This window comes from Sceloporus occidentalis, unplaced genomic scaffold (assembly GCF_023333645.1).
Source record: "Sceloporus occidentalis isolate IW3139 unplaced genomic scaffold, rSceOcc1.0.p SCAF_3, whole genome shotgun sequence".
Classification (NCBI taxonomy): Eukaryota; Metazoa; Chordata; class Lepidosauria; order Squamata; family Phrynosomatidae; genus Sceloporus; species Sceloporus occidentalis.
This window is the reverse complement of record NW_028316983.1, coordinates 48142300-48156445: the sequence shown is the minus strand read 5'-3', so window position 1 is coordinate 48156445 and position 14146 is coordinate 48142300. Positions and strand designations below refer to the sequence as shown.

The 14146-nt window shown below is 38.8% G+C and overlaps 1 protein-coding gene across 1 annotated transcript in view; it reads right to left on the bottom strand.

The window, feature by feature from the left end:
- Positions 1–1078: 1078 nt before the first annotated feature.
- Positions 1079–14146, bottom strand: part of PTPN22 (protein tyrosine phosphatase non-receptor type 22) — a 51457-nt gene continuing 38389 nt past the window's right edge. The window contains exons 14-21 of the mRNA XM_089518566.1: positions 13947–14030; positions 13668–13798; positions 12555–12582; positions 11367–11453; positions 9125–9222; positions 5613–5643; positions 3435–3512; positions 1079–2192 (exon numbers count right to left, since the gene is read on the bottom strand). Coding sequence (XP_089374692.1) covers positions 2128–2192; positions 3435–3512; positions 5613–5643; positions 9125–9222; positions 11367–11453; positions 12555–12582; positions 13668–13798; positions 13947–14030 — 602 coding nt within the window. The 3' untranslated portion in view covers positions 1079–2127. The remainder of the gene's footprint in view (positions 2193–3434; positions 3513–5612; positions 5644–9124; positions 9223–11366; positions 11454–12554; positions 12583–13667; positions 13799–13946; positions 14031–14146) is intronic.

The following is a 14146-nucleotide window of genomic DNA, read 5'->3' as shown; positions in this document are numbered from 1 at the left end:
ATTTAACTTTATTATACTGCATCTCCCACATAGACATTTCATTAAATGGTTTAGGATTTATTTAAACTCAGCCTTTCAAGTTTTCCCCCTAGAAGTAAAGGCTATCTGTCAGTTTTGTCTGCTTTAATCCCATTTTTGCTTTCCTCTCTAGAGCATTGCTTCTTAAAGTAAATAATGTGGGGAATTGGCAACTCCCCCCTCCATGTGTCAGGGACTCCACCATATTTGTACCCATTGGCTATAGTTGTCTCTTTCTTTCCTGGAAACCATCCAGGGATTGGCACCAGTCCACAGACCACCATTTTGAGATACCTATCTCAGGTGATCTGAAGTGAGTAGCAGGCAATTATTGCTTGTCAGTGAATCAGAGACTGACACTAAATTTGTGCCCATTGGGTACAATTTTTTGTTTGTTTCCTGGAAATTGGTTGGAGACTGGCAACCAATGGCCCAGGGACTGATAGCCATCCAAAGACCACTACTTGAATAGGAATGCTCTAGAGCAGCAGTTCTTAACCTGTGGGTCATGACCCCTTTGGGGGTCGAACAACCTTTTCACAGGGGTCGCCTAAGACCATCGGAAAACACATTTTTATTTACATATGAAGTAGCACCGAAGATAATTTTATGGTTGGGGGTCACCACAACATGAGGAACTGTATTAAAGGGCCATGGCAATAGAAAGCTTGAGAACCACTACTCTAGAGTATAATTCACCTCCTTGCTCCTCCCATCTGAGAGTGTTTCTGCAATGTAAACACCTTCTCCTGCAGGTATGTCTGTCATAATGTGCTTTATGCATTTTGAACCTTTGAGCATTAAAAAACATTACTTCAGTGACAAGTATATGGCCTTTTTGGTCCCATGGCTCTAGCCTATGAGATAAGGTTACATATTATGGACTCCCAGAATCAATGATTGGGAAAACAGAGCTCAGATGTGATGGTCAAGAATTATTCACTAAAAACAAAACATAACTTGGAACCAAGTATAGGTAGTTGAGAAACCACAATTGCCATTTATAGGAAAAATGAGTTCTGGTTTTTGACCCCCCCCCCCCAAAAAAAAAAAAAAAAAAAAGCAGTTGGAAGTGTTTCCTATTTGTTGATCTTTAGGGTCAAGGTACCCCTAGATGCTGTGCTCCCACTTCAGTTACACATTGGAAATTCCAGAGTACCAGGAAAGCAAAAATGCTTACATGCCCATATGCCACTGCCTGGTATCCACTGCATTCATGCAAAAAATGTCCCTTGTGTATGTATGGAAAGAAAGATTCCTTTACATATTTCTCATATATTTCAAAAGCAAAGAAACATAAGGGCTAGGTCTCAAAATCCACATTTTCATGTCAGAAACACATGAATAATAAATAACAAGGATGTTCAGCTTAAATAGAGTGCTGTTCTTCATAGTTCACACCTCTACACAACAGCCTACTGAAACCTCATTAGAAGTGGTTCCCCACTGGAAGGAATGAACAAGGAACTAGCACAGCTTTCTGTTCCCATTTACTTTGGTTATACTCCAGGCCCATTGGATAGATGAAGTTGATTTGTATTTAGTTTGTAAAGAGGAAACACACATTCATTTTTGTTGTTAACTGCCTTCAAGTTGACTTCGACTTACGGTGGCACTATGAATGAAAGACCTTCAGGTCACCCGATCTTCAACTACTTTGCTTAGCTCTTGGAAATACATGGTCATGGCTTCTCTGATTGATTTCATCCATCTGGAATGTGGTCTTCTTTTCCTTTCACCCTCATTATAGTCTTTTCTAGTGAATCCTTTCTTTTCATGATATGTCCAAAATACAACTTCAGTTGAGTCATCTTTGATTGTAAGGGAAGTCTGGGCCTGATTTGCTCTAGGACCCATCCATTGGTCTTTTTACCAGTCCATGGTGTTTTCAGAACTCTTCTCCAGCACCACATCTCAGATATATTGTTGTTGTTGTTTCCTATCAGCTTTCTCCACAGACTAGCTTTCACAACCATACATAGATATGGGAAATAAAAGCCTATTTGTTCAAAATGATGGTCCTGTTACAAGTGATATTTGACAAACCAAAGTTAAAACAGCAAGGCCAGGCTGCAGTACTAGAGACAAATGTTATCTAGTGAAGTTCTTCTAAATGTTCCAACTAGGTGGAGGGTTTCTTGGTCCTTTGGGTTTTGAAAACCGGTTTGCAAAGCCTGGAATACAAAACCAAGACAATTTTATGCATTACTCTTTCAATTTTATGTGAAATTAGCATATAATTCTCATACAAGCAGAATATAAAACAGCATATTAAAGTTTATACATAAAAATGATATAAGGAAGCAAGCTGTGTAATTTAATTAATGCCAAGTGAGTTTGAAGCACAACATACATATACCCAGGGGCCCCAGAACTATTTTTAGTGTGGGGCAGCTCATCATTGTCAGGCAGGTTGTTATTAATTTTGTCTACTTGCAGGGGAAGCACAAATTGCCATCTATTATCCAAACATCCTTGAATATGAAGACTTTTACAAGCAAAATAGGTACTTAGAAGTGTACAGTAAGTGCAGTGTAGCTGATTCCCAAGTAAGTGCAGAGAGGCTGGACAGCAGGCAACCTTCATTATTCCTGGGTGGAGTCAACTAGAATTTTTAAAAAACATTTCTTAGTGCTTCTGATTTTACTACACTTCTGACTGATAATCCCATAGAAGCCTCAACTACATAAGAACCTTAGTTGTCCCATTTTGCTAGATAATTTCACAGGGGGCTTCAGCCTAGTTTTTTGGGGTGATGGATTGAGCCCCCTTATTCTGGGATCCATACATATACCATGTTCCTAGAATCGCTGAATTCTGGTGATGGTCTTCTGAAAGAAAAGGTAAAGTACTCCAGAGTTAAGATCTGTGACATTAATAGCACACTCAAGCCATATCTTCTTTATGTCCATAGCTCTTCTAAATGTTACAGAGCAAGCACAGTGTTTTTTTCTAACATCCAGAAACTAAAACAATGGCATGTGCTGGATAATATGTGTATAGCATCTTAATATTTCCTGGAGGAAATCATTCACTGATTTTTGTGTGTGTATGTCTACTGTTAACAGCAGTGTTTCTTTTTTTGTTGTGCCGCTGTCATTCTTCCTCATCTGACTTCTCTAATAAATGTAACAAGGATTGTTGCCTCACAATGAATACATCATACCATGCATTACATAATGGGAACTCCTGCTGACAGCATTGAAAAGAGCCCAATAAGACATATCCGTAGTGTTTAAAGTGTCTGGAAAGTCCTTTAAAACTGGTTCTTCCAGTTTCTTCTGAAACTTATCTAGCTATTTGGTTATCAATAATATTCAATGAGGGGGGAAAAATCAAAGCATAAATATTTTAAGGATGCTATATTACCATAGTTAACTGAACAGGGAAACATATTTTCTAAAAAGAATACATACCAAAACTCAGAACAGATCTAGAGTGACTGGATTGATCAGCCTCTGGCATTTTCACTAGGGGAGATGGACCACAAATAGCTAAAAATGGAAAGAATGACATTAGCACCTGATGACTGATCTACATCAAAATAATGGTTTCTTGCAACATCATTTCTCCTGTTAGGCAGATGCTGGGCACAGGAGAAAAAGGCAGAATATCCATAATATAGATTTGTAAGTACCAACACCACTCATCATGAATCCAGTGATTTCTGCTGTTAGTAGCTGTACTGTTTAGATGTTGTAACAATGTGAGAGCTGTTGAGCCAGCTATGTGATGGTTTACATTACCTAACAGCAGACACCAATCACACAGGGCTGTTCTGAAAAAAAATGGGGGGGGGGGGCAGGGGAGGTTGTTTATTTGATGAGGGAGATTTATGAGACCATCCATGCCAAAAGAGTTAGGTCATTTTAAACAGCTGTGCAGGGACCAGATCATGGATAAAATGTTTTTATACAGCCAGAAAAACACCCAGTGGTTGCTACAGAACATGGATGCCTGTTTGAAAATCTGAAGTTTGAGGAATCGTGCCAAGAAGCATAGACTATCAAGCTGTGGAAAGCTCCAATGACTATGGGCTGGAACATCATTCCAGGAATTCTCTCCTACGGCATATTTTTGTTGCTTGATATTTCATATTTATGTCCAACTCTCCATTGTTCCTGGTCAAGAAACAAGCCAGCGGTCAAGGGTAAAGTTTCTCATTTTACCCAGATTTTCCTCCAATACAAAATTTGAAGGTGCTATTATCCTAAGGGCACCAGATCCTGTCTGATCTTGGAAGTTTAACAGGGTCACCTCTGGTTAGTACTTCAGGGGAAGGAACTGGCAAAACAACATCTGATTCTTCCTTGCCTTATAAATCCTATGAAATTCATAAACCAACTGGCGGATTGAAGACACATAGACACACATTGGTAAGCCATATATATTCTAAAAAGTAGCAAAATGCAGAAAGAACAGCATCTTTAAGACTTACTGTGGCTTACGGGAAAAAATGTGTAGGCAATAGGCAAAAGCAAGGAGCAGAGATTTAAAATTTGTATTTTTAAAATAACATTATTTTGTTCTGGAGGTGCTTTCTTAAATGGGTAATAACTAAATGGGATGGTCATTAAAGAGACAGAGAGATAGGAATGGTCCCAGTTCACATACTCAACATTACTAAATGTTATGACTGAAGGCTGGGAAACTAAGCATGAAGAATGTGTTCCCCAAGACTATTGTAGCATAGAATCATAGAATCATAGAGTTGGAAGAGACCGCAGGGGCCATCCAGTCCAACCCCCTGCCATGCAGGAAAATACAATCAAAGCATCCCCGACAGATGGCCATCCAGCCTCTGCTTGAAGACCTCCAAGGAAGGAGACTCCACTACACTCCGAGGGAGTTTGTTCCACTGTCGAACAGCCCTTACTGTCAGGAAGTTCCTCCTAATGTTCAGGTGGAATCTCTTTTCCTGCAGTTTGCATCCATTGCTTCGGGTCCTAGTTTCTGGAGCAGCAGAAAACAAGCTTGCTCCCTCCTCAATATGACATCCAGTGTCTAAACAGATGTGGGTAGAGATTGAGGAATGCTTGCTAATTTCTACATGCATAAAATAGAATAAGAATCCAGAGTAGATTTCATATTCACAATATGTTTCTCCCTTTAAAATTAAATGCCTCACCCACTTAGTTGAGAAATATAGTTATTTAATTTAAATTTCCATTTCTGAAATCCTTAGAAACAGTGAAAAACTATGCAGAGCATGATAGTTTCATCCAGTAAACTTTTCAGCTCCCAAAGGAACTCTTAGCGATCATGGCCAACATCATTCAGTGATCTGAATGTTGGGCTAGGACTCCAAGGGACAGGGTTTCAATCTCTGCTCAGAAATGGGAACCCACTGGGGTTCCACCCCAATGGGTGACCTTGGGCAAGTCAAGGTCTCCAAGCCTAACAGAAGGCAATAGCAAACCTCTGAATAAATCCTGCCAAGAAAATCCTACAATAGAATTGCCATAAATCAAAGTCACCTCGTAGCCACATAACAACAAGTGGCTCCTTGACATATCACAGAATCAAGCTACACCAAACATCACTTCCGAATTTTGCATCTATAATGCAACATTCTGCCTTTTCCAGAGACTTACTATTTTTCACATTTCGGAAAATTTTCAGGCTCTGTAAAAAAAAGAGAGGGGGGGAGGGAAAGACAGAGAAACAAGGTTCACTGTTGGTGTTGAGAAAGTATTAACCACTAAGAAAAGAACTATTGGAACATGAATTAGTTAGCAGCCATGCAACAACTCTGTCTACGAATACTGCAGCCTCAGAAAGAAAAAAAAGTAATTGTTATTTTTAAAACCAAATTATTTTTATTTGTTTATTTATTTATTTGTATTGTGGGAGTGCATTAAAGCCCCTGGCAAGACAACTTGAAACCATCTTGTCAAAGGGGCAAGTCACAGATCTATGTGTGTAGCCTGGCAGAATGCAACTTTGAGCTTCATAATGTATCCAGACTAAGGTTTTCCATTGGGGGGGGGGCAATATTTTTTCCACCACAAAATCTGTTGAAAGTTGGTCAGTGATAATGTCATCACATACAGTGAAAAAAAGAAATCAAGGCTTCTTTCCACTGCTTATATTAGTTCAGTCCACCTACGGCCAACCTCTTGATGCTTATCCAAGGAAATATGTAAATTGCTTGTACACCACACTTTTTACAAATTTCAGTCACTTCTAACAGGAGTGCTGACTCTCCATCCCCAATAATCATAAACTACATATCGATTAAACAAATCTTGCTGCACAAGCAAGAAACTCTGGCTTTTAGTGATTTTCCTGGGACATTAATTAGATTTTTAATGGAGACAGTAGATATTTACTGATTTACTGATGCAACAATACTGTGGGGACATACATCAATTATACTCTTAACAGAGTATTAAAAAGCAAGGACAAATCAGTGAAGAATATTTTGAAATCTATATTCTCATGCAACAGTGACTATTTGTTGGGTTCATGTAAGGTTTACATCGCACTCTTGGCATAGGATATCACCTCTGTGACATCATACAGAGACAACATTAGAATCGGGGATAGATGACACAAAATTGATTAAAGTGATTGCTTTTTTCATTGTTGCTGTTTTAAAAAACTGTATCATGCATTGTTTTAACTGTATTTCGATGCAGCTTAAATATTGTCAGCCACCTTGGGTCCCATATGGGGAGAAATATAGGATATATTTCAGGGGAAGGGTCTGCAAAACCACCTCTGAGTATTCCTTGCCTAAGAAAACCCTATAAAATTCATGGGGTCTCCATAAATTAACGTGCAACTTGAAAGCACATACATACACACACACAGTGTTATTAAGTTGCGATTGACACTTTCATAACTATTTCTCTTTCTTGCTTAGATTGCCCTCTAGCGCTCACAATGAAAAATATTAAAGGTGTTATTTCCTCCACCTAGCACCTTTTCTCGAAAACAAGAGAAATCTTCCCTCCTTCCATTCCTACCACCACTACTACTATTGGGACTTTAACTCTTTACTTGGACTGTTTTGTGTTACTGTCATCATACATTTTTTCCTCCACAGTATGGATGCAGGCAGGCAGAGGGGGAATCTTGTAGTATTTGTTATTTTGTAAAAGGGAAACCATAATTTAAAAATACATATGCTCAACTGGAGAGAGGAAATGCATAGACTTAAAATCTAAAGATGAAGAAATTGGGAAATGGCCTTTTGTTGTTGTTGTTGTTTTTAAAAAAAGGCAAGCAGTTGGCAATTGTCAGTTTTCCAATGACTGCAGCCAAGCTTTGGAAAGATTTGAAAAACAGCTGGAAGAGCTTTGGAAGAGTTTTGGACCACAGCTGCCCAAACCGCACAGCTTTGGAAAAACTGTAGACTTCAGATCTTGAATCCTCAGCCAATATGGCCAATGGCCATGCTGTCTGGGGGGATTATGGGATTTGCTAGGCAAATATAACTTTCCCAAGCTTTGGACTGCAGTAGTGAGGAGAAGGTCGCTCAGTTTCGGATACTTCTTACAGGACTGAGGGTGAACAGGGCTACTGTGTCGCCTTCATCCTAAGAAGGAAAATTCAACCTGGATTTAAAAGTCTGGGAAACCACTCACTTCTTCCCTCTGGCACTGTTAAACTAATTTCCCTCTGCTGCCTTTTCCCTTGTGTATCTTTCTTTGCAAATGTGAGTGGTAACTCCTGGGTGTCTTTTCATTTGAGCACATTGCCTGCCGCTAGCACAGCAAATTGAATTTTAATGCCAGCAAGCCTCTTTGGAAGAGAACTTTTATTGAAAAAGTGGGCCAGAAATATAACAAAGTGTGGCCGGGAACAGTGCTGAACAGGAAAGGTATAGTCTTGTTGGTTTGTTTGAAGGGCTAGATTAGGGTTCTTTTTCTGAAGAAAAACAGTCAGGGAACACTCAGCTTCCAAAAAATTAAAATGATAGGGGATACAATATGACACTAAGGTGGAGCGTGGTGTGGTGGTGTGAATGTGCACATATTCAGGAGGGAGATGGGGTGGCCATCTTTGTATCAGTAAAAAAAAAAAAGATTACGGTGTCAAAAAGGCTAAAGATGACAACAGTTTGCATAAATGTTTTGTAAGTATAGAAACATCATAAGAAACCATTACTATAACTTAAATAGAAACTCAGTACCTGTGAAAGATTATTGCCAGGTGGCCTATGTGCCTGCCCAGCCTGCTGTCCAGGTGGAGGACAACGTCAAGGGTCTGTCTGCTCTCTCTTCTTCTGGTTCAGCTACCTTTAAATGAGACTTGAACTTTCAAATAAAGGATGTCCTCAAATAGAGGACTGTCCTTTGTGAAGCACATGGTCACCCTTTGGGGAAAACTGTCATTCATCACATGTGATGAACACTGATGCTGTAGGTCAGGGGTAGGCAACCTTTTTGAGCTGGTTGCCAGGTTGCTGTCCCTCAGATAACTGGGGGGGCCGAAGCCAAAAAATAAATAATTAAAAAATTAAAAAAAAAATTAAATAAATAAATAAACCGGGACAAATGTAGGACAACATTTTCAAATGGTGGACACTTTTTTTTAAAAAGTGGAGGACACGCAAAAAAATTTGCTGATTTTTAAAAAAATGTTAATATAAATGCATGTTTCTGAGGCGTCTATAGACAATTGCCCCCCTTGCCCCTGCGCGTGAGAGGCCAAAGGCCCCGGCGGCAATCGGCGGCAGGACTGGGCTGGGGCCGGCCCCAAGGCCTTGCCGGGCTGCATCCGGCCCGCGGGTCGCAGGTTGCCAACCCCTGCTGTAGGTACTAACCAATATGTAAGTTTGACATGTGCAATCTCATCCTGTATAGCACACATGATTACAAAAAAAAAAAAAAAAAAAAAGGCTGTTGGAGCTGAGGAAATATATTTTTCCAGTTGTAAAGTGCGGCTTAAATCCTACAGGAATGCAATTTTTCCACCAGAAAAATACTACCCTGGGAAAAGTCACCTGAATCTCCTGCACACTTGAAACTTGTATGATTAACATGGTAAAGGGAAATCTTGTTGCTCAGTTCCTTGAAAACTTGTAATCAAACACATAGTCATAGAGAAGGTATAGTTATCCCTTCCCATACTTCCTAGCTCCTCCATGTTTCTTTACCTTACTCCTCCTGAATTTTGCTTCCTTAGAAGTCTTCTCTGACAGCTTAATTCCAGAGTCTCCAAGCCCCATGACATTGTTCATAACAGATGGCTGAGCTATGGAAATAAAATACATTCAGCAAAAGAATAATTTGAGAATACTCCTGCACATGAAGGTGTTATTATGTGAGAAAGCCTATCTTGACCAGTTCCACCTTCAGGGCCTTCTTCTTAATCCTAATTATGTAGGATAGGGCATAGAAAAGGGAATTATTCATGTGCTCAGTAGTACCTTTTTCATTTACATGTCCGAGCCCTGGAGCTGAAAATGAATTGTGGTGCTAAGACATGATAAATTGCACTGCTGGCTTCTAGTGATGTAGACTCAAGTTGACTGACTCAGACTCAAGCCGAACTCAAGTAGATTCAAGGACTCAACTCCACAAGAAATGATGTACTGACTCAACTCAACTCACAAGTTGTATATTTTCAGTGATCAACCTGCTGGCCTTGGTTCAGTACCATTCATCTAAAAATATTACAGAATAGAAAACAGTCTTCCGCCTTTGAAAAATGCTTCCATGTTTGCCTTCCAGTCACATGATGGAAGTGGTACTTTACATCTGCCATACAGAAAGTCCCTGCTCACCTGACAGGTTAGGGATCAAGGCCCTGTCAGAAAATGGAATCAGTTGAAAAGTGGGACCCAGGGTGTTTTTTTTTTTAAGCTTGTACATATATTTTTGCATTTACAAGCTTAAAAAACACTGGGTTCCATATTTCATGGCTGCAAAAAAACTTCAGTGACAATTATAAAATGTTCTCTGGGCCTCAAACCCCCCCCCCCCCCCCAGCTTCCTAACCCAAGAATATATTAGAAAAGTCCATGGCATCATTCACTTTGAGCAGCAGGCGTGCTTTTCGGAAGGGAACAGAAAATAAATGTGTTAGGCAATGGGTAAAAAGATCCTTCTAAAATATTTTCTCTCTTTCTTTTCCTTTTTTTCTTTGAAAGATAGCTCCCTGACTTGAGACTTGACTTGAGACTTTATTTGAAAGTATCTTGTAACGACTTGAGACTCAACTAGAGATCTGAAAGTAGAGGTTTGAGACTTCACTTGAGACTTGGAGTAAAAGACTTTAATACATCACTGCTGGCTTTCATGTGTGTGTGAATCTGCTCCAAGTTTAAATTTAAAGGAGGTATCCAAAATGCTGACTCCTATCTCGAAAATAGGTTCAAAATCTTGGATCGTTCCTTTAAAGGTGATAATAAAAATAATAAAACTTGGAGCTGGTTGATCACTACTAGGCATTATGAATACTACATTTATCATTCACAAATGTTTTCAACTTTTGGTCCTCCAGATATTTTGTACTTCAGGTCCCAGAATTCATCTGTGACCTGAAGCACAAAACAGTTGGAAGTTCAAAGGCTGACAACCTCTAATCTAAAGTGCAGTGTGTGTAGTGTGATCAAGATGAACCAAGGTGTGCCATACTTAAACTACAAGTAAGAAGGGGGAAAAAGGAATTCCCTAGAGGTTTTGTGATACGGTGAAGCTTCAAAGAGGCATAGATTTCAAACACTGAAACAAATCAAGAGTTTCTATAGATCATTCATTAAAAAACAAAACAAAACTGTGGGAAGTAAACAGCCATTTGAATAATAATAATAATAATAATAATAATAATAATAATAATAATAGTTTATTTATATTTCTTGCCTCTCCCAAGGATTGAGGTGGGATTAAATGGATGAGGACCTATGCCCTCAAAATATTGCCAGACTGAAAGTCCCATCAGACCCAGCCAGTGGTAAGTAATGATGGAAGGATGGATCCGGATGTGAAAGTACTGCATCAACTTGATGAACATGTTTCCTCAGAGAATAAATTAAGCCCATAGAAAAATATGGATATATTAATGGTTCCTTTCTCCTTCTAAAACCCTTGCTACAAAACCTTCTTCTTTCTCTTCTCATTCCTCTCCTCCCAGAAGGTGAGCATCTTTGGGACTAAACTATCTTTGGATGTGGCTGTTCTAAATAAACGATCCTGTGTTGCATCCAAACTATTTTCAAAGGTTTTCAGGGTCTTCTTCTATGTATACTTCCATCTATTCTATCACAGCATTTCTTTTGCCTTGAATGACCAGCTTTAACAATCTATATTTGTCATTTCTTATTATATGACTAAAATAAGGTCAAACTGAAGGCCAAACACTGCTTGTTACAAAACAACAAAACCAAATGTACTTACAGTCATCATCTGCAAGAATAAATGACTCAGGGCTTCTCTCGGGAAGTGGGGGAGGAGAAGGGGATGAGGATCGGTTCTGAGGAATCTCTGTAACAACACACAATTTAAAACAACAACTGCAACATTAAAAAAACCCATTTCTATTAGCCCACTTCCCAAAATCCTTAATATCTATAATGGGTTTGTTAAATGAACCATTGATCATCTCCAGTTTCTTCAAGTCTGACATCACTATTAATGCACAGTCCTTCCCAAGAGAACAGGTAAATATGGAGAACCACTGAAAATATGTCCTATAATACATTATTGTATCTTGCAGGATTTTGTAAAGGAGAAGGAAACTAACAGGGCATTGTGACACAGAGGAACATAACGTAGCTGGGATATAACCTAGTAGGCACTACAGTAGCTGCTTTCTACTGACAATAAAGGCAATAGATTGTTATGAAATAGGACATAAAAATAGGCTATATTCAGAGGCAAACTGAACAATAGGATTATCAAGGAGTTTTCTTTTCTTTTGCACAGCTACTCCCCCAAGTGGTCAAAATCATACACTGTCTGTTGCAGTTTACGATTTTTCTTCCCTATGTTTCTGACCAAGTTTTGTATTGTAAATGGTCACTAGAATGTAAACAAGAGTTTACAGTTTGCCCTTGGTATCTACTGTGGTTTGGTTCCAGAACCCCCATTGATGCCAAAATCCATAAATGTTCAAATCCTGTTAAATACAATGGATAGTAAAATGATGTCCCTTCTATAAAATGGTAAAATCAAGGTTTGCTTTTTAGAATTTATATATTTTTAAAATATTTTCATGCTCTGGATATTTGAATCTGTGAATAAAGAATCCATGGATGTGGAGGGTTGACTATAATTTACAAGGCTGATGGTGGAAGCATGTATCTCTGAGGAAATCCTGTTCTGAGAAAGAAAGCAGGTTAATAATTTAATATAGACTAAATGTATAATATGTTTTGCAGTCCTCATTCAAGCAGTGAAATATATTGCATGTCGGACATAAACAGCCTTAATTTGAAAGTCTGAATGATGATAGAAGTATTGCTGGGGAAATCTCACTGGACAAAATGGGTTAATCAGAGGAACTAAATGTTCCCCATAGCATCTAATTTGATCATTAGTTTCTTTATAATAACTGTGCAGATTAAGTGACAAGAGAATGTATACCTGATCTGGGTCTCTGTAGCTTCACATTCTGAAAATGAACAAAAAGAGAATGCATTTATATTCTCAGCTCAGTTTTCACTATATTTAATTTTGAATGAATGCACATAAACACGTACATGGCACCATCATTGCAACAGAAGGCAGGTATATATTTCATATGCTATCCACACATTAATGACATTTTTACTGTTTCAAAACTGATTTAAATTAAGGGTCACTTAATTCAGGAGACAGGGTCTGAACTTGAAGTGTCATTCTTTTCTTTAAAATGATACCGGCGGACCTCAACTAAATCACCTCTCTCTTTTAAAAAATATCTGCAGTGAGCAAAAAAGGAATGTTTAAATTGTGGTACTGGCAAGTGCCAGAGAGTGCTGGTCACATTTCTGCTAAAAATTAATCTGCTTTTCCTTCCACAATTCTCTCTATACTTTTAGTTTAGAAAAGTCTGCCTAATTTGCTGTTATGTGCCTTCAAGATGTTTCCAACATATGGCATTCAGTGTGGTGTAGTGGTTTGAGTGTTCGACCATGACTCTGGATACCAGAGTTCGATTCCCACCTCGGCCATGAAACCCATTGGGAGAACTTGGTTAAGTCACATGCTCTCAGCCTCAGAGGAAGGCAATGGTAAACTTCCTCTGAACAGGAACAAATCTTGCCAACAAAACCCATTAAATCAAAAAATGACTTGAAGACACACAACACACACAAGGCAAACCTATCAGTGGGTTTCTTGGTCTGAGAGATTTGGCCTTTGCCTTCCTCCGAGGCTGAAAAAAATGTGATTTGCCCTAGGTAATCCAGTCCTCTTATTTTCATGGATGCTTAACTGTCACTGCATTTGAGGACAACACTGGAATTAGCATCTACTGCCATCAATGCTGACGTTTTCTGGGTATATCTAGACACCCTATTACCACTCAACTCGCTCAAATGTAATACAGCCTGTTAGTTTAGAAATACATATTACCCTAGCTTCAGCCACTGGAATATCAGCACAATTCCTGCAGCAATCCAGTTAGTCAGAGTAGTAGCCTTCACTTTGGCAGAAGTCAAGAAATCTATGTAGCAATATTGCTGGCTGAGATGTGCAGAATGCCTAATAAGTTACCTTACTTGGCCTTAGTCTCACAGAGTCATCAAGAAATTTCAGCTGAGACAAGCTGCTCCATTCTTTAGAGATTCTGCTTTTTTCTTTCTTGGATAGTGATTGGTGATTTGAAATTGCCAACAAAGGGATATCTACAAACAATAAAAAGAGAAATCAAAATTGATTGATTTAAAAATTAAACTTTTTTGGACATGTTTTTAAGTAATGAAAGATGGCTACATTTTTCACAGCATGCTCTGCCATCTATATAACTCTCTTTGCTTAGCTATTTGAACTCACCATCTTCTCCAGGTACAATAAAGGATTCAGGGGTTCTTTCAGGCAATGGAGGAGGAATGTCTTCATCCAGCTGGGAAGAACCTACTAATTGAAAATAAAAAAAGGGAGGGAGAAGTTAACAAGCTTGAGTTTATATATAAATACTTCCTGTAGCAATGAGTAGAGCTTTGAACTACAGCCCCCATCATTCCCTAGAGATT